Source organism: Dendrobates tinctorius, unplaced genomic scaffold (genome assembly GCF_039654945.1).
Source record: "Dendrobates tinctorius isolate UK_male_01 unplaced genomic scaffold, ASM3965494v1 ptg000371l, whole genome shotgun sequence".
Lineage (NCBI taxonomy): Eukaryota > Metazoa > Chordata > Amphibia > Anura > Dendrobatidae > Dendrobates > Dendrobates tinctorius.
The window spans coordinates 899,651-923,888 of record NW_027362037.1 but is presented as its reverse complement, the minus strand read 5'-3'; the positions used below and the strand labels follow the sequence as shown (position 1 = coordinate 923,888).

General features: G+C 47.1%; 1 protein-coding gene across 1 annotated transcript in view; it reads right to left on the bottom strand.

Moving 5' to 3' along the window:
- Positions 1–2,772: 2,772 nt before the first annotated feature.
- Positions 2,773–24,238, bottom strand: part of LOC141075780 (olfactory receptor 5B12-like) — a gene marked incomplete at its 3' end in the record, with an annotated part of 39,694 nt that continues 18,228 nt past the window's right edge. The window contains exons 4-5 of the mRNA XM_073562926.1: positions 5,301–5,495; positions 2,773–2,982 (exon numbers count right to left, since the gene is read on the bottom strand). Of these exons, the coding sequence (XP_073419027.1) occupies positions 2,773–2,982; positions 5,301–5,495 (405 nt within the window). The remainder of the gene's footprint in view (positions 2,983–5,300; positions 5,496–24,238) is intronic.

The following is a 24,238-nucleotide window of genomic DNA, read 5'->3' as shown; positions in this document are numbered from 1 at the left end:
AGCCACACCATGACCAGATCACATATTACCACCACATGGTGACTGAATACTATAATATTGATCATTAATAAAAAAAAAACACAATACCATCACCATAAGTGCCATTATACACGAGATCTGCACTTAGTATGCAGTTTCTATGTACAGGAAATACAGAGATCACTGATGACATTATACACAGGAGCTCTGTATATAGTGTATAGTGTACAGGTAATACAGTGATCACCGGTGACATTATGCACAGGAGCTCTGTATATAGTGTCAGTGTACAGGTAATACAGTGATCACCAGTGACATTATACACAGGAGCTCTATATATAGTGTCAATGTACAGGTAATACAGGGATCACTGGTGACATTGTACACAGGAGCCCTGGATATAGTGTATAGTGTACAGATAATACAGTGATCACCAGTGACATTTTGCACAGGATCTCTGTATATAGTGTCAATGTACAGGAAATACAGTGATCACTGATGACATTATACACAGGAGCTCTGTATATAGTGTCAGTGTACAGGTAATACAGTGATCACCAGTGACATTATACACAGGATCTCTATATATAGTGTCAATGTACAGGTAATACAGGGATCACTGGTGACATTGCACTCAGGAACTCTGTAAACAGTGTATAGTGTCAGTGTACAGGTAACACACTGACTCACCAGTGACGTCTCTAGGTGAAGTCCTTTATCTTCGCTTTTCATCTTTCATCCAGCACAGAACGCCATCATGTCTTCCAGCCAGGGCTCGTCTCTGCAGGAAAGTTATCTAGAGCTCCGCTTGCAGAACGCATTACTTAATTTTTTACCAACTTCTACACTACACCAAGATGAAGAAAAAAAAAGGCGACAGTGTCGCTCTGCACATTAAAAGGACCACCCACCATTTAAAATGGCATCCTCAAAAAATAAAATAAATACATCATTGCTGTAATAATATCCCTTAATCATTTCTGGCAAAAGCCATATGTTCTCCCGTCTTGCCTTCATAAGTATCCATTATGCCCCATATGATCTCCCGATCCTGTCCCATCTGTCCCATGATTCTGCTGCCCCATCTGTCTCCATTCTGCCCCATGATCCTGCACCATGTGTCTTCCATCCTGCCCCCTCCTGTGCCACAAATTCTGCCCCCGTGTCTCCAATTCTGCCCCCTATGTCCATTTTGCCCCGTCTCCATTCTAACCCCGTGCCTCCATTTTGCCTCCTGTATCCATTCTGCCCCGTGCATCCATTCTGCCCTCCTGTTTCCATTCTGCTCCACTGTATCCATTCTGCCCCACTGTATCCATTCTGCTCCTGTGCCTCCATTCTGCCCTCCTGTGTCCATTCTGCCCTCCTGTGTCCATTTTGCCCCGTGTCCATTCTGCCCTCCTGTTTCCATTCAGTCCTCCTGTGTCCATTCTACACCCCTGTGTCCATTCTTCCCTCCTCTGTCCATTCTGCCCCCATGTCCATTCTACACCCGTGTCCATTCTGCCCTCCTGTGTCCATTCTGTCCCCCTGTGTCCATTCTGCCCTCCTGTGTCCATTCTACCCCCCTGTATCCATTCTGTGTCCATTCTGCCCTCCTGTGTCCATTCTGCCCTCTTGTGTCCATTCTACACCGCTGTGTCCATTCTGACCTCCTGTGTCCATTCTGCCCTCCTGTGTCCATTCTGCCCCGTGTCCATTTTGCCCTCCTGTGTCCATTCTGCCCCCGTGCCTCCATTTTGCCCCCTGTGTCATTCATTCTGCCCCCTGTGTCCATTCTGCCCTCCTGAGTCCAGTCTGCCCTCCTGTGTCCATTCTGCCCCCTGCGTCGTCCATTCTGGCCCCCTGTGTCCATTCTGCCCCCGGCTTGCCGCTTTCAAAATAAAAAATAAAAAAACACTTTCTCCTTACCTGGCCACGGTCCTGCGGCGAAGATCCATCAACTCCATTGTAGCGCTCGCACTGCCGGCGACTGACAATGATGTCAGACGCCGGCGCATGCACACTGATGTCAGCTGTCAGCCTCCGATTGGCTGTCAGCCTTAACTACTGCTGTGCGTGGGACCGCGCACGGCAATAAATAACTGAGCCTGCGTCTCGGACGCAGGTCCAGTTATTTGATGGTCAGTGGGGCCCAATCAGCGAAAGTGACGGGGCCCGATGCGGACCCTCTCTGCCCACCGGGCCCCATATGCCAGTCAGGGCAGTAATGCCATGATGGCGGCCCTGAAGATAGGTTCAGTCTTTCTTCCACAAGACACAAAATACTGGAGATTCCTCTTTCTAGTCTTGCTGACCAAAGACTGCCTCTAGAGCCCAGTTATTTAAAACCAAGACCACTTGACTCTTTCCATCATGTGACTGATCAAATGATTATGACATCACAGGTCCTGTCGGCTCTGCATGTGGAGATATGGTGGTCCTCCTCCCTCCCGCTCTGTGATGGTCCACTAAAACCAGCCTATTATGCAACTTTAACATAACCCTCACAACACTTAGCATGCTGGAGGACATATCTCTCCTCTTTTACATTACCAGTGACTTTGTCACATATTTTCCCTCCTCTGCCCAAAGCTGGGGTTTTTGGTACCTTCACTCGCTAAGCAGGGGAGTCTGGACAGGGCATATGCGCTCCTGTACAACTTTCCTGGCCTGTTCTCAACAAGAAACGTGCAATGTTGGAGGCCTAAGAACCACCTTGTCGCCTTGGTATTTTTACCTATCTTTTCCCTCAAGCACCTCATAAGGGCATAGTCAGATACCAGCTTAAACCTACAGGCTAGCAGGTAGTACCTCAAGGTACTCTTTCTCAAAGATGGTATAGTTTTTCATGCATGAAGAGAGATTCTGGCTCAGATACAGGATGGGATGCTCCTTCCCATTCACTTCCTGAGACAGCACGGCCCTCAAGCCGACTTCTGACGCATCCATCTGGACCATGAACTCTTTGGTGAAGTTTAGTGCGATCAGAACCGGATGCTTACACAAAGCCTGCTTCAGCTCCTGGAAAGCCAACTCAGACTCTACAAACCATTTAATCAATGACGATCTTGTGTCTTGAAGGAGGTCCATCAACGGTGCCGCAATCATGGAGAACCTTGGGATAAACCGTCGGTAGTAACCCAGAATTCCAAGAAACGCCCTCACTTGCTTCTTGGAAAGCTGTTGTGACCACTTCTAGATTGCTTCAATCTTGTTTATCTGACCCCTGAGTTCGCTCCTTCCAACGACATAGCCATGGTATTTGGTCTCTTCCCTCCCTATGGCACATTTATTTGGGTTTAGGGTGAACACTGCATTCCTCAATGCATCTTGGACTGCCTCTGCCTTTGGGAAATGACTACCCCAATCAGGGCTGAAGACCACAATGTCATCTGGGTAGGTAGTGGCAAACTTCTTATGCAGAGCCAGGACCTGATCCATAGCCCTCTGGAAGGTTGCTGGAGCCCCCTGCAGTCTGAAGGGCATCCTGGTGTATTGAAAACACCCATCTGAGGTCGAGAAGGCCGTCTTCTCCTTAACACTCTGTTTCATGGGGATCTGAAAGTAGTCCTTCAATAGTTTGAGGGTTGTGATGTACCTCGCGGTTCCCAGTCTCTCAATGAGTTCATCCATGTGGGGCATCAGATATGCATCACATTCGGAGTCCTCATTGAGCTTGCAGTAATCATTGCAAAACCGACACTCACCGTCGGGCTTTGGCACCAGGACAACGGGACTTGACCATCCACTTTTTTAGTCCTCAATCACCCCAAGGTCTAACAGTCACTTCACCTCATTTGATATTACCTCTTGACATGCTTCAAGAATTCTATAGGGCCCGAGGCTCACCCTTTCTTGTGGCTCTGTCAACACATCATGCTCAACCCTCTGCGTATGCCCTGGCAACTCCGAGAGCAAGTCATGATTCTGCTGCAACAGTTCCCGACACTGTTATCTTTGGGCTGGCGTTAGAGACTCTGCAACGGTGACATCATCCACTGTTGCTTTGGGACTGGCTCCCAGGCAAGGGGTTTCCTGCAATTCCCGATCTCGCCATGGCTTGAGCAAGTTTACATGGTATATTTGGTGCGGCTTCCTTTGGCCTGGCTGGTGTACCTTGTAATTCACCTCGCTCAGTTTTCCACCACCTCATATGGGCCTTGCCACGTGGCTAGGAACTTGCTCTTCACCGTGGGGATAATCACTAGCATGTGATCCCCAGGTTGGAACTGCCTCACTCTCGCTGAATGGCTATACACCCTTGCCTGCGCCTCCTGTTTCTGTAGAAGATGCTCTTTTGCAATGGTTTGCCAGCTTACGTATTATGGCCATAATATCAACCAATACCTTACATATATTGATATGTTTTTGCGCACTTTTTATCTTTTCAGGGTGCAGTTGGGCCCAAATGGTTCTGTAAACTGTGGCCTCTGTTCACACGGGATGCATTACAGTTAGCACTGGGCAGCCCCCCTATACAGTGTTACTAAGAGGTTGTGAACCATATGCTCTGTATTCCCTGTGTGAACATTGCCACATACGGATTATTTTTTTTGCACTGGTGTGCCACACGGCCAATCCCTGATTGTAGGCTGGCTGTTTCACTAGGTATTATTGCACCTGGGCAGTTGCCATTTTACTTGGGTCCGCTGCACCTTGTTAGTGCATTTCTATTAGGCTTGTCTATACAAGTAAAAATGAGGATGAATGAACTCATGGAGATCAACATCCAACACTGTGGAGACACCATCACATGTTTCTCAACGCAGTGATTCTAGGGCCATGCCCCCATCCTTATGGGAAATACGTAAATATATGCAAAACACAAGCCACGGAGACACCACCACATGTTTTTCAACGCAAGCAATGACTAGCCAGGTCTTTCCCCGAGAGGGAACAACCACAGGAAGGGCAGTCTCCAATGAAGGAAACCACCTATGCCAAAACATGGTATCCATCCACAGACAGCTGTTTCGGGGTATTGCCCCTCATCAGTGTGGAATAGGAAACTGGCCAGTAGGAGCAATGAATAGTAGAAGACTGTGAAAAATGAGGATGAATGAACTCATGTCTATACAAGTAAGCATCTCTGCCTGTTTTGTTTTTTTCTCAAATATTGGAGGATTCTTTCCTCTTTCTGTGGTTTTCATGGTATATTTGGTGCAGCTTCCTTCGGCCTGGCTGGTGAACCTTGTAATTCACCTCGCTCAGTTTTCCACCACCCCATATGGGCCTTGCCACGTGGCTAGGAACTTGCTCTTCACCGTGGGGTTAAGCACTAGCATGTGATCCCCAGGTTGGAACTGCCTCACTCTCGCTGAATGGCTATACACCCTTGCCTGCACCTCCTGTTTCTGTAGAAGATGCTCCTTTGCAATTGGCATCACTTTCGCCATCCTCTCCTGTAACTGAGCGACATACTCTATAACGCTCCGAAGTGGCGTGACCTCGGCTTCCCAGGTTTCCGTGGCGATGTCCAGGAGCCATTGCGGATGTTTAATGGTGAGAAGCCAGTAGAGGCTTGTAGAACTTCTCTGATTGAGACAAGCAGAAATGGAAGCAGATGGTCCCAGGCTCGACCATCCTTCTCAATGACCTTCTTGAACATCGCCGTCAAGGTCTTATTAAAGCGCTCTACTAGGCCGTCTGTCTGTGGATGGTAGACTGAGGTTTGTAGCTGTGCAATCTGAAGAACCTTACACAACTCCCTAATTACCTTGCTCTAGAAAGGGGTTCCCTTGTCTGTCAAAATTTCCTTTGGCAGACCAGTCTGTGCAAAAATATGAACAAGTTCCCGGGCAATACTCTTGGCCGAGGAGGTTCTTAGTGATACCACTTCAGGGTACAGGGTCAAAGAATCATAGAATCATAGAATGGTAGATTTGGAAGGGACATCCTGGGTCATCTGGTCCATCCCCCTGCTCAAAGCAGGATTCACTAAATCATCCCAGACAGATGTCTGTCCAGCCTCTGTTTGAAGACTTCCATGGAAGGAGAACTCACCACCTCTCGTGGCAGCCTGTTCCATTCATTGATCACAGTAACTGTCAAAAAGTTTGCATCTAATATCTAATCTGTGTCTCCTCCCATTCAGTTTCATCCCATTGCTTCTAGTCTTTTCTTGTGCCAAAGAGAATAAAGATGATCCTTCTACAATGTGACAGCCCTTGAGATTTTTGAGGACAGCTATTAAGTCTCCTCTCAGTCTTCTTTTTGCAAGCTAAACATTCCCAAATCCTGTAACCGTTCCTCATAAGACATGGTTTGCAGACCATTCATCATTCTGGTCGCTCTTCTCTGAATTTGCTCCAGTTTGTTGATGTCTTTTTTAAAATGTGGTGCCCAAAATCAGACACAGTATTCCAGATGAGGTCTGACCAAAGAGGAGTAGAGGGCAAAAATGACTTCACGTGATCTAAACTGTATGTTTCTATTAATACATCCCAGAATTGCATTTGCCTTTTTTGCTGCGGCATCACACTGTTGACTCATATTCAGTTTATGATCTATTAATATAGCCCAGTCTTTTTCACATGTGCTGTTGCTTAGCCCTATTCCTCCCATTCTGTATATGCTTTTTTCATTTCTATTACCCAGATGTAGCACTTTGCATTTTTCACTGTTAAAAACCATTCTGTTAGTTGCTGCCCACTTCTCCAGTTTATTTATATCTTTTTGAATCCTCTCTCTCTCTTCTCTAGTATTAGCTATCCCTCCTAGCTTTGTGCCCTCAGCAAATTTAATCAGTGTACCCTCAATTCCTTCACCTAAATCATTGATAAAGATGTTGAACAATACAGGGCACAGGACAGAGCCTTGTGGTACCCCACTTGAGACATTCTTCCAACTGGATGTGCAGCCATTTACAACCACTCTTTGGGTCCGATCACTAAGCCAGTTATGAATCCACCTAACAGTTGCCTTGTCCAATCTATACTTAGTCATTTTTTCAATAAGATTGGTGTGAGATACTTTGTCAAATGCTTTGCTGAAGTCAAGATATACTATATCTACAGCATTTCCCTGATCCACCCTGCCGATGATTCTATCATAGAAGGAAATTAAGTTAGTCTGACATGACTTATTAGTTGCAAACTCATGCTGACTCTGTTTAATCACTTCATTCTTATCCAGGTATGTACACACATGTTATTTAATAATTTGTTCAAAGATCATTCCCGGTATAGAAGTCAGACTCACTGGCCAACATTTGCTCTTCTCCAGTCTTCTGAGACTTCTCCTGCTCTCCAAGAATTTTCAGATAATGGAGAGTGGTTAAAAAATTTCTTCTGCTATCTCCTTCAGTACTCTGGGTATAATTCTTCTGGACCTGGAGACTTGAATTCATTTATGTTAGCCAAGTGTTTTCTCACTATATTTCTGTTTATAGATATCCTGGATTCTTCTATTCCTTTAATAGGACAGTGAAGAACAGTTGATGTCACATTTCCTTTGAGAGAAAACAAATGTAAAATAGGAATTTAAAAGTTCGGCCTTCTCAACATCCTGTCTTACCATTTCATCATTTTCATCCTGTAAAAATCCTACAGCATCTTTCACTTTTCTTTTAGTGGTCGCATAGTCTTTGACCACTAAGATGTATTAGTGTCCTCATGCAAACTTAATTAGAGGACCCACTAGATCAATGGCAATCCTATCAAATGGGATCTCTATAACCGGTAACAGAACTAGAGGATTTTTGAAGTGAGTAGAGTGAGTAGTTATCTGGCAGATGGGGCAGGACCTACAATAATTTAGGATCTCCTGGTAACACCCCAGCCAATTGAACCTATGCATTATTCTCTCCTGTGTTTTCTCTACTCCCAGATGTCCCCCCAAAACATGTGAATGGGCAATGTCTAAAACCTTCCACCGATAGGGAGCTAAGAGCTGTTCCACAATGTTCCCTCCCTTCAGTGTGGTCACCTGATACAGTAGTTTGCCATTAACGGCAAAGTGTGGGAACCTGGTGTCAGCCACCAGCTCTTGAGCAACCCCAGCTATCACAGACACATTCTCGAATGCACCTTTTAGGGTAAGATCCGCATTTGAGAAGAGCAAAAATTTTCCCCAGACACTACTAGATCAGGAACCTCGGCCTCACTGACCAGTGACCACTATTTCATCCTCGTCACCGGCCAGGACACACAAGAGGAACTCCTCCACCATCGGCTGTGACAGATATGAATCAGGGTTGAGTTGGCTTCTGTCTGAGTCACTTAGCAATCCCACCTTCCCCCACAAGTTCCAAAACAGGCTGGCATCCCACCCGATCATCACGGGGTGTAGTAAGTCTCTCACTACCCTGACCTCATGGGACTCAGTACCAGTTTGTTTTTAAATACACTCTGGCAACAGGGTAGTCTTTGGCATCGCCGTTGATAGAGTGGACGCCCATGTGTTTCCCTGAGATAAACTAGTGGGGGAGTGTGGCCCTTATCACGGTCACCAAACTGCCTGAGTCCAATAGTCCTGACACGAGCACCCCATTTAAGTACATGAGACATGATTGCGGCCCATCTCTGGGCTTATGGTCCACACGTCAATTGGGATAAGCATAATACAAGCAGCACCTGCCTAGACTGAAATCCATCTGCTAGGAAGACAAAGGGCAATAGGTTGCTATGTGTCCAGCACCATGACACCGCCAGCAGATCAGGTCTTTGTCAGCAGTCTTTTGCAACCACTCAACGGCTCCTTGGAACCTCGGACTTCCCCGAGTGGTGGCTCTGCTAACCCTCTTTTGGAACTCAGGCTCCTGTTGAGTACCCCAGTATGGAGCTGCACCACCCCTGGCTTCCTTAGGGACCTCTGTCAACCACCTGGTACCTTTCTAGTAGGCCCACCAGGTCATCCACATTATGGGAATCCCCCTGGGCAACCCTTATCTGCACCGTCCTTGGTAGGGAGTAGATAAATCTCCATTACTACACACTCCACCATCTGGGCTGGGGTGGAGAACTTCAGCTGCAACCATTTCTGCACCAGATGCAGCAAGTCGAACATTTGGGAGCAAGGAGGTTTATCACTGCAACACGCCCAGTGATTAACCCTTTGTGCTTGGAGAGACATAATCACCCATGAACGTGCCAGTATCTCAGTTTTTAGTTTGGCATATTCCTGGGCATCTTGTAAGGCCAGGTCATAATAGGCCTTCTGGGGCTCGCCAGTCTGATAGGGGGCCAGCACCTCCGCCTACTCGTCTGGCGGCAGTCTCTCTCGCTCTGCTACCCTCTCAAAAACAGTCATAAGTGCCTCTATATAATCTTCCTGGGTCATGTTCTGCCTTGCTCACCTTGCCGCCTTCTGGATGTGCGTGTCGTCATCTGGGCTTCCGGTCTCCCACGAACCGCCTCGGCAAGCAACTCGATCTGTTGTATGAACTGGTCCTGATGCTATTGCTGCTGCTGTTGCATCTGCTGGATAAGTAACTTACTCCTCTATTGCTGTGCCAGCTGTTGTTGCTGCTGCGCGCTCACCAGATGCTTGAGCAAGTCCTCCATTTTGCCTGAAGTCATCTGCTGGCTTTTGGCCTACTTTACCCATGATGTGCACTTTGATCATGGCTGCTACTGGTGTTCCCAGAATGCTGTCCTCATTCGAAACACCACTTGTGCTAGTTCAACTTAAGTGGCGGTATACTGAGGTAGAAAATATGAACACTGTTTCTTTAAATCCTCGGTTGGTTTATTATTATGCGGCATAAACCAACAAAGGGTAAAATAAACACAGCCTGTCTGGCTAAAACAGGAAAACAATAAAGAAAAACAAAAGCGCTGCAACACAGTCCATACTTATGCGGGTAATATTCCGCTCTGGAGCACCACAGGTTCAATGTTTTTTCCACAAGACACAAAACTACTGGAGAATCCTCTCCAGTCTTGCTGCTCCTCTAGAGCCCAGTTATTTAAACCCGACACCATGTGACTCTTTCCATCATGTGACTGACCACATGATTATGACATCATACAGGTCCGGTCGGCTCTGCATGTGGAGATATGGTGGACCTCCTCCCACCTGCTCTATGAAGGTCTACATGAAACCAGTCCATTATGCAATTTTAACGTAACCCTCACAACTAGAGTTGAGCGACTTTGGTCGGATCGGGTTTCGTGAAACCTGAATGAAACAAAATTTGTTTCGGATGAAACTGGTCCAACTAGGGCAAAAAAAGTCGGAGTTTCGTCTGAAACCCGACCCCAATGCAAGTCAGTGGGGAATAAAAGTCGGCATTGACGGGATGAATGTCATCCACTCAATGCCGACTTTTATTTCCCATTGACTTGCATTGGGGTCGGGTTTCAGACGAAACTCTGACTTTTTTTGCCCTAGTCGGACCAGTTTCATCCGAAACAAATTTCGTTTAATTCGGGTTTCACGAAACCCGATCCGACCAAAGTCGCTCAACTCTACTCACAACACTTAGTGTGCTGGAAGAAAACACTCTGGTTTCATATCACTGATGCCATTAAGCGCAATGACACATATCTCCCCTCTCTATATATATTCATTGGGGAAAAAAATATTAGTTAGCCACTAATTGTTTAAGTTCTCCCACTTAAACAGGTGAAAGAGTCCTGTAATTGACATCATAGGTAGACCACAACTATGAGAGTCAAAATGAGAAAACAAATCCAGAAAATCACCTTGTCTGATTTGGCAAGATTTATTTTTCATATTATGGTGGAAAATAAGTATTTGGTCACCTAAAAACATGCAAGATTTCTGTCTCTCACAGACCTGTGACTTATTTAAGAGGCCCCTCTGTCCTCCACTCATTATCTGTATTAATGGCGCCTGTTTGAACTTGTTATCAGTATAAAAGACACCTGTCCACAACCTCAAACAGTCACACTCCAAACTCCACTATGGTGAAGACCAAAGAGTTGTTGAAGGACACCAGCAGCAAAATTGTAGCCCTGCACCAGGCTGGGAAGGCTGAAGTTGCAATAGGCAAGCAGCTTGGTGTGATGAAATCAACTGTGGGAGCAATAATTAGAAAATGGAAGACATACAAGACCACTGATAATCTCCCTAGATCAGAAGCTCCACGCAAGATCTCACCCCGTGGGGTCAAAATGATCACAAGAACGGGGAGCAAAAATCCCCGAACCACGTGGGGGACCTAATGAATGACCTGCATAGAGCCGGGACCACCGTAACCAAGGCTACTATCAGTAACACACTACGCCGCTAGGGACTCAGATTATGCAGTGCCAGACATGTCCCCCTGCTTAAGCCAGTACATGTCTGGGCCCATCTGAAGTTTGCTAGAGAGCATTTGGATTATCCAGAAAAGTATTGGGAGAATGTCATATGGTCTTATGAAACCAAAGTAGAACTATTTGGTAGAAACAAAACTCATCATGTTTGGAGGAGACAGAATGCTGAGTTGCATCCAAAGAACACCATACCTACTGTGAAGTGTGGGGGTGGCAACATCATGCTTTGGGGCTGTTTCTCTGCAAAGGGACCTGAACGACTGATCCGTGTACATGAAAGAATGAATGGAGCCATGTATCGTGAGATTTTGAGAGCAAACCTCCTTCCATCAGCAAGGGCATTGAAGATGAAACGTAGATGGGTCTTCCAGCATGATAATGATACCAAGCACATTGCAAAGAAGGAGTGGCTTCGTAAGAAGCATATGAAGGTCCTGGAGTTGCCTAGTCAGTCTCCAGACCTAAAACCCATAGAAAACTTTTAGAGGGATTTGAAAGTCCATTTTGCCCAGGGACAGGCCCAAAACATCAGTGCTCTAGAGGAGATCTGCATGGAGGAATGGGCCAACATACCACCGACAGTGTGTGCCAACCTTACAGAAAACGTTTCACCTATGTCATTGTCAACAAAGGATATATAACAAAATATTGAGATGAACTATTGTTAATGACCAAATACTTATTTTCCACCATAATTTGCAAAATAAATCTTGCCAAATCAGACAAGGTGATTTTCTGGATTTGTTTTCTCATTGTGTTTCTCATAGTTGTGGTCTACCTATGATGTCAATTACAGGCCTCTCTCATCTTTATAAGTGGGAGAACTTGCACAATTGGTGACCGACTAAAGACTTTTTTCCCCACTATATATATATATAATTTATTAATTTATTTTAAAGTGATGTGATCTACAAACAGCAGTTCAGGATTTTAATGTTATCATTTGTTCGTGGCGTTCATCGAATGTGTCAAATAATGTAATGTTTTATTAGTTTGTAGCATTGCAAATGTGGAAATCCAAATATTTTGTCCAGGTGCGGACTGGGGCTGAAATTCAGCCCTGGCATTTGAAATCACACAGGCCCATGCTGTCCCCGTCCCTAAGCACCAGATGGAATATATCACTACTAATATTACCCCGGATGGAGGAAAGCAAGTGACTGAGTCAGCAACTTTGTGATCCGTCACAACTCTTAACAGTATGGGTGTCGTGAGAACACCGATTCTGTTAACAACGTAGCAGACAAGGCAGCCCACAACAAGAAAGGCCCTTCTGGCATTTGCCAGAATTGCCAGATGGCCAGTCCGGCCCTGATTTTGTCTTCCATATCTTGATATTGCCGGCTTGTTTTCCTTCTGCCGATAGTTCGGTCACTCCACTTACAAGTTCTTTTGTTGTTTCAACTCTGAACCCAATTTGGCCTATGCTGGGAGACAATTTTATAAATTCTGGAGTAAGGGAAAAAAAATTCCAAATGGGGAAAAATTCTGAAAAAAATTCTGACTCTGTTTTTTCTTTTGTGGGAACAGCGACCTGGCAGTGTGATTCTGCTCATCAGTACGGTTACGGCGACACCCAAAATGTCCAGTTTGTTTTTATTATTTTAGTGGTGGAAAAAAAAATCAGAAGTTTGTAAAAAATAAATTTTGGGGTTTTCTCGCCATTTTCGGTAACGTTTTTATTTTTCGGTTGATGGAGCTGCGTGACGGCTCATTGTTTGTGTTTTTATTGATATTATTATGGGTTGATGTGATGTTTTCATCGGTTGGTTTTGTGGTATTGCAGCCACCAAGAAGACATAATTCTGACGTTCTTGATTTTTTTTTTTTCGTTTATGGTGTTTACTGATCGGGTTAATTGCTTTTATGTTTTGATAGATCGGACTTTTCTACACGCAGTGATGCCACATCTGTGCATTTTTTATTTTGCTATTATCTTTATTTTAATTGGAGGAAAAGAGGCCTGATTTGAACTTTATGGGTTTTTTATTTTTCATATTTTTAAATAAATTCACTTTTTAGGCTATGTGCCCATGTTAGCGTTTTTAAACGCTCCGAAAACCGGACTCCTTCAAAGAAACCGCGCGTTTTTGATGCGTTTTTTTCTGCGCAGTTTCTGGGAACATTGGAAATGGCTAAAAACGCAGAGCAATGCGGAAATTAATGAGCATGCTGCGTTTTTAGCCGTTAAGCATTTTCTGAGTGTTCAAAAACGCATGCATTGGCACAAAAAGCCAAAAATGCATTAAATTTAATGGGAAGCTTCTTTTAAGCATTTCTGCAGCGTCTGATCCGGCTCAAACTCTGCGGAAACGCTTACAAAAACACAACGCGGGCACACAGCCTCAATGTAAAAATAAACAAAAGAGAGGACCCACGTTTGGTATCGCAGCAACGACCCGATTTGTAAAACCGTCACATGATTGAGCCCTACAGGAAACAGCGGAAATAAAAATGAATTAAAAAAACCTGTTTCTTCATCACACGGTGGAATAAAATGTGACCAAAAAGTCAGATATTAAGGCCGAGGTCAGACTTGCGAGGAACTCGGATGAGTCTCCCACGTCAGTACCCGGCACTGCCGCCGGCACTCGGACCGGAGTGTGTCGCTCCATGTATTTCTATGCAGCTGAGCGCTCCGATCCGAGTGCCGGTGGCAGCGCTGGGTATTGAAGTGCGAGACTCGTCCGAGTTCCTCGCAAGTCTGACCCCGAATAGAAATGTTAATTCTACAAACATCTCAGAAAACAATCCCTCGTGTCCCTCCTCCGTCACCACAACAATCAAAGTTCCTGCTCTCAGAATACGGCGACACAAAACATTATTTTTTTCTATAAAATTCATCTTCTCGTGGAAAAATAGCAAAATCGCCCCAATAAAAACGACAAAAAACGAGCAGGTCCTCAGCTCCGCCCCTGGAAAGCTGAAACGGTTCCGTAGCTCACAAAATGGCGAAACAATTTACCATAATTTTTCGTTACAAATTTATGAATTTTTAAAGTTAGTAAAAAACGACAGAAGTTTGGTGCCGTCGTAATCGCGCCGACCAAGAGGTCACATTTATGTCACAGTGAACGCGATAGGCAAAGAGGCGGGGTTTTTTTTTTATTTCACCGTACTTGGAATTTTTCAGCATTTTATGGCGTCAGTCAAAACAGCAATGTGCCCCACACAGAACATAAAGCCGCCCTCATATCGGTCCTAGGCCACATTCACACGGTCAGATTTGTACATCAACATTTGTAGCCAAAACCAGGAAAGGTACAATCAGAGGAAAAGTCTAATAGAAACTCGTCACCACTTCTGGATTTATCACCCAAATACGGATATAAAATACTGACCAAATACTGAACGTGTGAACGTGGCCTGAAGGAGAAACGAGGTTTGTTGCGTATAGCGACCAATCAGACAAAAGCTTCCATTTTCTAACAGCATCAAAGAAATGAAAGCTGTGCTCTGATTGGCTGCTGTGAGAAAAACAAGGACAGTGTTTAGTGCCATGGAGGGTGAAACACGCAGTGAGATCCGCAGCGTAAATCCTGACACCGGGATTTCAGCTCCTGGCAACTTATGGAAAACGCAGCAGATTTTCCTCCGCATTTTCACAAATCCATAAGGCTGGGTGGACACCTTGAGATCTTACTGATTTTTTTTTTTTTGCAGTGATTTTCCTAACTTTGACCTTCTTTTTCCTCCTTTTCCAAAAAATAATTTTTGGGAAAATAATGGAAAAAAAAACCCCAAATGAGCTCGCACTGCAGTCTGTGTAGAGCGACGTTCCCACGATGAGTGTTCGCTGAGGTTTTTGATGTTGCAGATTTTGTAAATCTGCAACGTAAAAAAAAAGAAACTCACCAAAAACGCATGGTGGGAACGCAGCCTAAAAGAGGGAAAAAAGAAACGTGTTGTCGCCCCTATCAACCGATCCGAGCGCAGCCTTCATTCGTGGCTATGTGTGTTAGCAGTCTGCCATGTTACTTCTAGGTGGTGGGATTCACCCCGTCCTGAGACCCCTCTTAGTGTTTGATACAATGGTGGTCTATGGAAGGAAAAAAATAAAAAGAAGTGTATAAAAAAACGCCGTGCAGATATCACGCTGCAGTAGTCTGTGCAAGTGCAGGATTAGACTGTCAGCCCCCGTGGCAGCACGGATAAAGCCCCCGCCTCTCACCTGCCTGATATCCGGACACACGGGACGCCGCTCGCCTCGCGCTGTAAATCTTCCCCTCCTTATAATAAACCTTATCATTTACCTGTGAGGATAATAATCCCGGGACGCCGCTCGTTAATCAGCAGCGCAAGGCGAGGACGGGATTAACTCATGAAAATCAAGAGTCCTCATCTTTAACCTCTTCCCGACACACTCCGTACTCGTATGCCACGTGTCGAGTAGCAGACCCCGGAGACGATGGCTGCAGGCTGCGCCATACAGCTGGCACCTGCTATATATTAGTCAGTGGCTTCCTGACATACTCCGTACATGTACGCCACGTATCGAGTAGCAGGCCCCGGAGACGATGGCTGCCCGCTGTGCTGTACAGCTGGCACCTGCTATATAGGAGCCAGTGGCTTCCCAACATACTCAGTACATGTACGCCACGCGTCAAGTAGCAGGCTCCAGAGACGATGGCTGCCGGTTACGCCATACAGCTCGCACCTAGTATATATTAACCAGCGGCTTCCTGACATACTCCGTACATGTACACCACGTGTCCAGTAGCATTCCCCAGAGACGATGACTGCCGGCTAGCCGAACAGCTGGCACCTGGTATATAGGAGCCAACGCCTTTTCGACATACTCCGCACATGTATTCCACGTGTCTAGTAGCAGGCCCAGGAGGCGATAGCTGACGGCTGTGCCGAACAGCTGGCATCTGGTTTATAGGAGCAAGTAACTTCCCCACATACTCCCTATATGTACGCCACATGGCGAGAAGCAGGCCCTGTAGACAATGGCTGTCGGCTGCACCGTACAGCAGGTACCTGGTAAATATGAGCCAGCGACATTACGACATACTCCGTGTATGCCACGCGTCCAGTAGCAGGCCCCCAGAGACAATGGCTGCCAGTTACGCTGTAAAGCTGGCACCTGATATATAGGAGCCATCAGCTTCCCGACATGCTCTGTACATGTACACCACGTGTCGAGTTATAGGCTCTGGAGACGATGGCTGCCAGCAAGCTGCCCAGCTGGCACCTGGCTAATAGAAGCCAATGGCTTCCCGACATACCCCCATACATGTACGTCATGCGTACCATAGCAGGCCCCGGAGACGATGGCTCCAGACTGTGCCATACAGCTGGCACCTGGTTAATAGGAGTCAGCGGATTCCCAACAAACTCCGTACATGTACGACACGCGTCCAGTAGCAGGACTCAGGAGCCGATGGCTGCCAGCTGTGCCATACAGCTGGCACTTAGTATATAGGAGCCAGCGGCTTTACGACATACTCCGTACATGTACGCCACATGTCCAGTAGCAGACCCCGGAGACGACGGCTGCCGGCTGTGCCATACAGCTGGCACCTGGTATATAGGAACCAGTGGTTTCTCGACATGCTTTGTACATGTACGTCACTTGTCGAGTTGTAGGCCCTGGAGACAATAGCTGCCAGCTACCCGAACAGCTAGCACCTGGCTAATAGAAGCCAATGACTTCCCGACATACTCCATACATGTACGCCACGCGTACAGTACTAGGCCCCAGAGACAATGGCTGCCGGCTGCGCCATACAGCTGGCACCTGTCATGTGGCGCCCCTGAGGGTTCAGTTGCCAAAGAGGTACTGCACCTCCTCCTGAGGTGTGGTACCCCACCATCCAGGTGAGTTGGAGGCTCCAAACCACGCTCCAACACTCGCATCCCACACAACACGGTAGTTCAGCAAAGCCACATTGCGGCTCCCTGCTTGGAGTGTGGCAGAGCACCTTTGGTGGCTCCCTGCTTGGAACACGAAATGTGCTGGGAGGCGGGTGGAGTTTAGAATACATAAAAGAGCGGGAAGGTGTAGGATTTGAGGTCAGTCGGTCAGTCAGTCGGAGAGTCACTCAGAGAGGAGTGAGGAAGGAAGATCCCGGAGAGAGGGATGGAGGAAGGAGGGCTGCAGCTGCCTCAGTGATCTGAGCCAGCTGGCACAGGAAAGGAAAGAAGGAGAAAGACGTTGAGCAGAAACCTGATCTTCCATAAGAAGGAAAGACTAGTACGGAACGTAGGAGTAAAAGGGAACAGGACGTGGGTTAGAGGAAGAACCCTGCCTAGAAGTTCTAAGTGCAAGGCCGGGGCCCGGTCCCCGAGGTTGTATGGACACTAATGGCAGCAGAAGTAGTGGGCTGTAAATGCACTACTCCCATCTAAGACTTGGGGGCACAACAGCAACATTGATAGTGAGCTGGGATTCAGGAGTAAGGAGTCCCCGAAGCAGGCTACAGCTGTCTGCCGTACAAGTAGAGTTCTTGGGAACATCAGTCAGGAGGCACTCCAGTGTAACTCAGTACTAGGAGATCTTCACACTTAAAGGCGCTATAAGAGGAGACGTTCAGAAAGGTACATGTTGGCGGAGCTTTGGAAGGGAGCATTCCATCTGGCCTGGAGGTTGATTGAGCCTCTGACCCGGAGGACACGGCACGGAGGCAGGCACTGGTGTGTACAACAGACTGAGAAAAGCTTTGGAACTACAAGCCCCGGTGTCCTCCATTCATTCCTGCGCCAACACACCCAGCACCGCTACATCTGGGTACCAGCATCTACACTGCCCTGGGACTACAGCTTCACCTGTGGGGAGCTTTTACATCTTTGCTGCACCCTACTATCAGTCCCAGTGGATCTGCATGCAGCGTCGGCTTAACATCTCATTTGCCGAACACCACAGGTGGTGTCACAAACTATTCATCAATTCTACTTCATTGTTCTTGCAGCCCCTTTTGCCATGGAGCCCCAGGGCCACGGACCGGGTCACAGCTTCCGTGACAACTCCCATTGAGATCAACGGGCCCGGTGCCGAGTACCCCGATAGCCTTGGCCAGGGAGGTCCAGTTATATAGGAGCCAGCTGCTTCCCGACATACTTTGTATATATATACCACGTGTCGAGTAGCAGGCCCCGGAGACGATGACTGCCTGCTGCTCTGTACAGCTGGCACCTGGTATATAGGAGCCAGTGCCTTCCCGACATACTCCATACATATATGCCACGTGTCCAGTAGCAGGCCCCGGAGACGATGGCTGCCGGCTGCGCCAAATAGCTGACACCTGGTATATAGGAGCAAGTGGCTTCCCGACATACTCTGTATATGTACGCCACGTGTCGAACAGCAGACCCCGGAGATAATGGCTGCTGGCTGTGTCCTACAGCAGGCACCTGGTAAATATGAGCCAGCGACTTTCCGACATACTCCGTGTACGCCACGCATCCAGTAGCAGGCTCTGCAGATGATGGCTGCCTGCTGCGCTTTATAGCTGGCACCTGGCTAATAGGAGGCAGCGGCTTCCTGATACACTCCGAACATGCATGCCAAGTGTCAAGTTGCAGGCCCCTGAGACGATGGCTGCCAGCTGAGCCATACAGCTGGCATCTGGCTAGTAGGTGCCAGCAGATTCCCGATATACTCCGCACGTGTACGCTATGTGTCCAGTAGCAGGCCCGGGATAAGATGGCTGTCCACTGTGTCGTACAGCTGGCACCTGGCTGATAGGAGCCAGAGGCTTCCCAACATACTCCGTACATGTACGCCTCGTGTCCAGTAGCAGGCCATGGATACGATGGCTGCCCGCTGCTCTGCACAGGTGGCACCTGGCTAATAGGAGCTAACGGCTTCCTGACATACTCTGCACGTGTATGCCACGTGTCCAGTAGCAGGCCCCGAATACGATGGCTGCCCACTGCGCCATACAGGTGGCACCTGGCTGATAGGAGCCAGCGGCTTCCCGACATACTCTGTATATGCATGCCATGTGTCCAGTAGCAGGCCCCAGAGAAGATGGCTGTCAGCTGCGCCATACACCTGGCACCTGGTATATAGGAGCCTGTGTCTTGCCGACGTACTCCGTACATGTATGCCATGTGTCCAGTAGCAGGCCCTGGAGACGATGGCTGCCGGCTGCGCCTTATTATTATTATTATTATTTATTGTTATAGCGCCATTTATTCCATGGCGCTTTACATGTGAGGGGGGTATACATAAAAACAAGTACAATAATCTTAAACAATACAAGTCATAACTGGTACAGGAGGAGAGAGGACCCTGCCCGCGAGGGCTCACAATCTTCAAGGGATGGGTGATAATACAGTAGGCGAGGGTAGAGCTGGTCGTGCAGCGGTTTGGTCGATCGGTGGTTACTGCAGGTTATAGGCTTGTCGGAAGAGGTGGGTCTTCAGGCTCTTTTTGAAGGTTTCGATGGTAGGTGAGAGTCTGATATGTTGTGGTAGAGAGTTCCAGAGTAGGGGTGATGCGCGAGAGAAATCTTGTATGCGATTGTGGGAAGAGGAGATAAGAGGGGAGTAGAGAAGGAGATCTTGTGAGGATCGGAGGTTGCGTGCAGGAAAGTACCGGGAGACGAGGTCACAGATGTATGGAGGAGACAAGTTGTGGATGGCTTTGTATGTCATGGTTAGGGTTTTGTAATGGAGTCTCTGGGCAATTGGGAGCCAGTGAAGGGATTGACAGAGGGGAGAAGCTGGGGAATAGCGGGGGGACAGGTGGATTAGCCGGGCAGCAGAGTTTAGAATAGATTGGAGGGGTGCGAGAGTGTTTGAGGGGAGGCCGCAGAGCATGAGGTTGCAGTAGTCAAGGCGAGAGATGATGAGGGCATGGACTAGGGTTTTTGCAGATTCTTGGGTGAGGAATGAACGGATGCGTGAAATATTTTTGAGTTGAAGTCGGCAGGAAGTGGAAAGGGTTTGGATATGTGGTTTGAAGGAGAGATCAGCATCAAGGATTACTCCGAGGCAGCGAGCTTGTGGGACTGGGGAGAGTGGGCAGTCATTTACTGTAATTGATAGGTTCGTAGGGGGGGTCACGTGAGATGGGGGAAAGATGATGAATTCTGTTTTGTCCATGTTGAGTTTCAGATATCTAGTGGAGAAGAAGGATGAAATAGTGGACAGACATTGAGGGATTCTGGTTAGTAGGGAGGTGATATCTGGTCCAGAGATGTAGATCTGTGTGTCATCAGCATAAAGATGATACTGAAAGCCATGAGATTCTATGAGCTGTCCCAGGCCAAAGGTGTAAATAGAGAACAGCAGGGGCCCTAGGACTGAACCTTGTGGGACTCCGACAGATAGGGGGCGAGGTGAGGAGGTGGTGTGTGAGTGGGAGACGCTGAATGTCCGGTCTGTTAGGTATGATGAGATCCAGGAGAGGGCCAAGTCTGTGATGCCGAGGGATGAGAGGGTCTGTAATAATAGGGAATGGTCCACTGTGTCAAAGGCAGCCGACAGGTCCAGGAGGAGGAGGACAGAGTAGTGTCGCTTGCTCTTGGCAGTTAAGAGGTCATTGGTGACCTTAGTAAGGGCAGTTTCAGTGGAGTGGTGTGACCGGAAGCCAGATTGTAAGCGGTCGAAGAGGGAGCAAGAAGAGAGATGGGAGGACAGTTCAAGGTAGACGTGTTGTTCCAGTAGCTTGGAGGCGTATGGGAGAAGTGATATAGGGCGATAGCTAGATGCAGAGGATGGGTCAAGAGAGGGCTTTTTGAGGATAGGTGTGATGGAGGCATGTTTAAAGCTTGAGGGGAAAACACCAGTTGTTAGTGATAGGTTGAAGAGATGGGTTAGGGTTGGGATGAAGACTGTGGTGAGGTTTGGGATGAAGTGGGATGGGATCGGGTCGAGTGCACAGGTGGTGAGATGTGATCTTGAGAGTAGAGTGGAGAGTCGATCTTCTGTAATGGTGGAGAAGTTGGTTTTGAAGGTGGAGGGCTGGGAAGTCGGGAGGAAGGGCTCTGGGGGTTGTTGACCAAAACTGTCCCTGATGTTATCAATTTTCTGCTTGAAAAATGAGGCAAAGTCTTCAGCTGAGATGAGTGGGGAGGGAGGAGGTGCTGGGGGGCGGAGGAGAGAATTGAAGGTGTTGAATAACTGTTTAGGGTTGTGAGACAGGGAGGATATGAGAGATGAGAAGTAGGTTTGTTTAGCTGTGGCGAGTGTGGTCTTGAAAGTAGTGAGGGACTGTTTGAATGCGATGAAATGCTCGTTGGAGTGGGATCTATTCCATCTGCGCTCAGCAGCCCTGGAAGCTCGCCTCAGCTCTTTGGTCAGGCTGGTGTGCCAGGGCTGTCTGTTGATTTTGCGAGTTTTGGTATGTGTAAGTGGGGCAGCGGATTCCAAAGCTACAGCTATTGTGGTGTTATATAGAGCGGCAGCGTCATCCGCATTGTGTAAGGAACTTATATCTGTAAGAGGGAGGAGGGATTCGGAGAATGAGTGTAGGTCAAGGTGTTTAAGATTCCTGCGAGGGTGTGAAAGTTTGTGGGGTGGGGATTGTAGACATGGAGTGAAGAGGGAAGAGAATGTGAGCAGGTTGTGGTCAGAGAGAGGAAGAGGTGAGTTAGAGAGGTTAGATAGGGAGCAGAGGCGGGTGAAGATGAGGTCCAGTGTGTGGCCATCTTTGTGGGTGGCTGTAGAAGACCATTGAGTGAGGCCGAAGGAGGAAGTGAGAGATAGAAGTTTAGTGGCAGCTGAGAGGGAAGTGTCAATGGGGATGTTGAAGTCGCCCATGATGATAGTAGGGATGTCCGCGGAAAGGAAATGAAGTAACCAGGTGGTGAAGTGGTCAAAGAAGGTGGTGGCTGGCCCTGGGGGGCGGTAGATGACAGCCAGTTGGAGGTTGGAGGGGGAGTAGATGCGCACAGAGTGCACCTCAAAGGAAGGGAGGGTAACAGAGGGTGGCAGTGGGATTGGGGTGAAGGAGCAGGTATCTGACAGGAGAAAACCAACTCCTCCACCATGTTTGCTGCTGGGGCGGGGGGTGTGAGAAAGGTGGAAGCCGCCATACGAAAGTGCAGCAGGAGAGGCTGTGTCAGAAGGGGTGAGCCAGGTTTCGGTGATGGCGAGGAAGGAGAGTTTGGTAGCTGGCACCTGGTTAATAGGAGCCAGTGGCTTCCCGACATACTATGTACAAGTACACCACGCGTTCAATAGAAGGGCCCGGAGACAATGGCTGCCGACTGCGCAATACAGCTTGGACCTTGCTAAAAGAAACTTACGGCCTAACTGCTTAAATTTAAATTAAATCGTAAGTTAAAGGGGTATTCCCATCTCCAAGATGCTATCCCAATATGTAGTAGGTGTAATAATATTAATAATAATAATAATAATATTAATAATATTAGCAAATGCATCCAATTAGAAATGTAGTATAGTTTTTCGGATTCGCTATGTCTCTTTTCTCATGTGCAGGCATTGCAGGACCTTGTATCCATGGTTACAACCACTGATACAGTGACAGTTAGCTAGTTGTTAGTGATCGTAACCATGTATACCTAAGGTCCTGCAATGCCTGTACAAGAGGAAAGAGACATGGCAAATCAGAAGAACTGTACTACATTTTGGAGGTATTTGCTAATATTATTATTATTATTATTATTATTATTATTATTATTACACCTACTACATATTGGGATAGGATCTTGGAGATGGGAATACCCCTTTAAATGTTGAAAATGAAACCTGTAAGACAAATTTCCCCCAAGAAGTTGCAAAAAAACATCATAATGGTATCAATAAGAACTTCAGCTCAGCACGCAAAACGCAAGACTTCACACGGCGTCATCACCGGGAAGATAAAAAAACTTACGCATCTCAGAAAATGGAGAAACAAAACACTTTTTATTGCAAAATCTTGAATTATTTCTTAACCATTAAAGTTTTTTAAAAAAAAGCTATAGAAGATCGGTTTAGCTGTAATCGTACTGACCTGGAGAAGCTTCTCACCTGTTTATGCTGCATAATGAACACTGTAAAATGAAAATGAGAGAGAGGGAGACTGAAAGCGAGAGAGAGTGAAAGCGAGAGAGAAAGCAAGCGAGAGAGAGAGAGTGAAAGAGAGAGAGAGAACAGAGAGATAGCGAGATAGAGAGAATGTGAAAGAGGGAGAAAGCGAGAGAGATATAGAGAGTGCGAGGGAGAGAGAGTGAAAGAGAGAATGCGATAGAGTAAGACCGGGACCACACATGGAGGAATACGGCCGAGTCTCGCATGTTAATACCTGGCACTGCCGCCGGCACTCAGGAGCGGAGCGTGCAGTTCCATGTATTGCTATGCGGCCGCTCGCTCCGATCCAGGTGCCGGCGGCAGTGCCGGGTATTAACATGCGAGACTCGGCCGTATTCCTTGCATGTGTGATCCCGGCCTAAGAGAGAGTGAGAGAGAGAGAGAGAGTGTGAGTCCAAAACAGGACATTAAGTAACAGAATTCATCTAGTAAGAATTGGCAACGATCGCTAGCAGTGGGTCCAATAAACCCCAAATCATCCCAGTAGTGTATTATTGATAGTGAAGCCATTTCATAGCACACCACCCATTCTAAAAACGAACTAAACATTTCAACATAATGGCACCAAATGGAATATCCAATCGGGAGACCGATCATCACTGGCGTCCTTCTGTCCTGTGTCCTGTATCTAGATGCGACTTGGGCTGCTCTTATGTCCTTGGACATTTCATGTGGAACATTCATGGTTGAATTTACATACAGTGGGGAAAAAAAGTCTTTAGTCAACCACCAATTGTGCAAGTTCCCCCCCTTATATAGAGGAGAGCGGCCCGTAACTGACATCATAGGTAGACCACAACTATGAGAGTCACAATGAGAAAACAAATCCAGAAAATCACCTTGTCTGATTTGGTAAGATGTATTTTGCAAATTATGGTGGAAAATAAGTATTTGGTCATCAACAAAAGTTCATCTCAATATTTTGTTTTATATCCTTTGTTGGCAATGACAGAAGTCAAACGTTTTCTGTAAGTCTTCACAAGGTTGACATACACTGTTGGTGGTATGTTGGCCCATTCCTCCATGCAGATCCCCTCTAGAGCAGTGATGTTTTGGGCCTGTCCCTG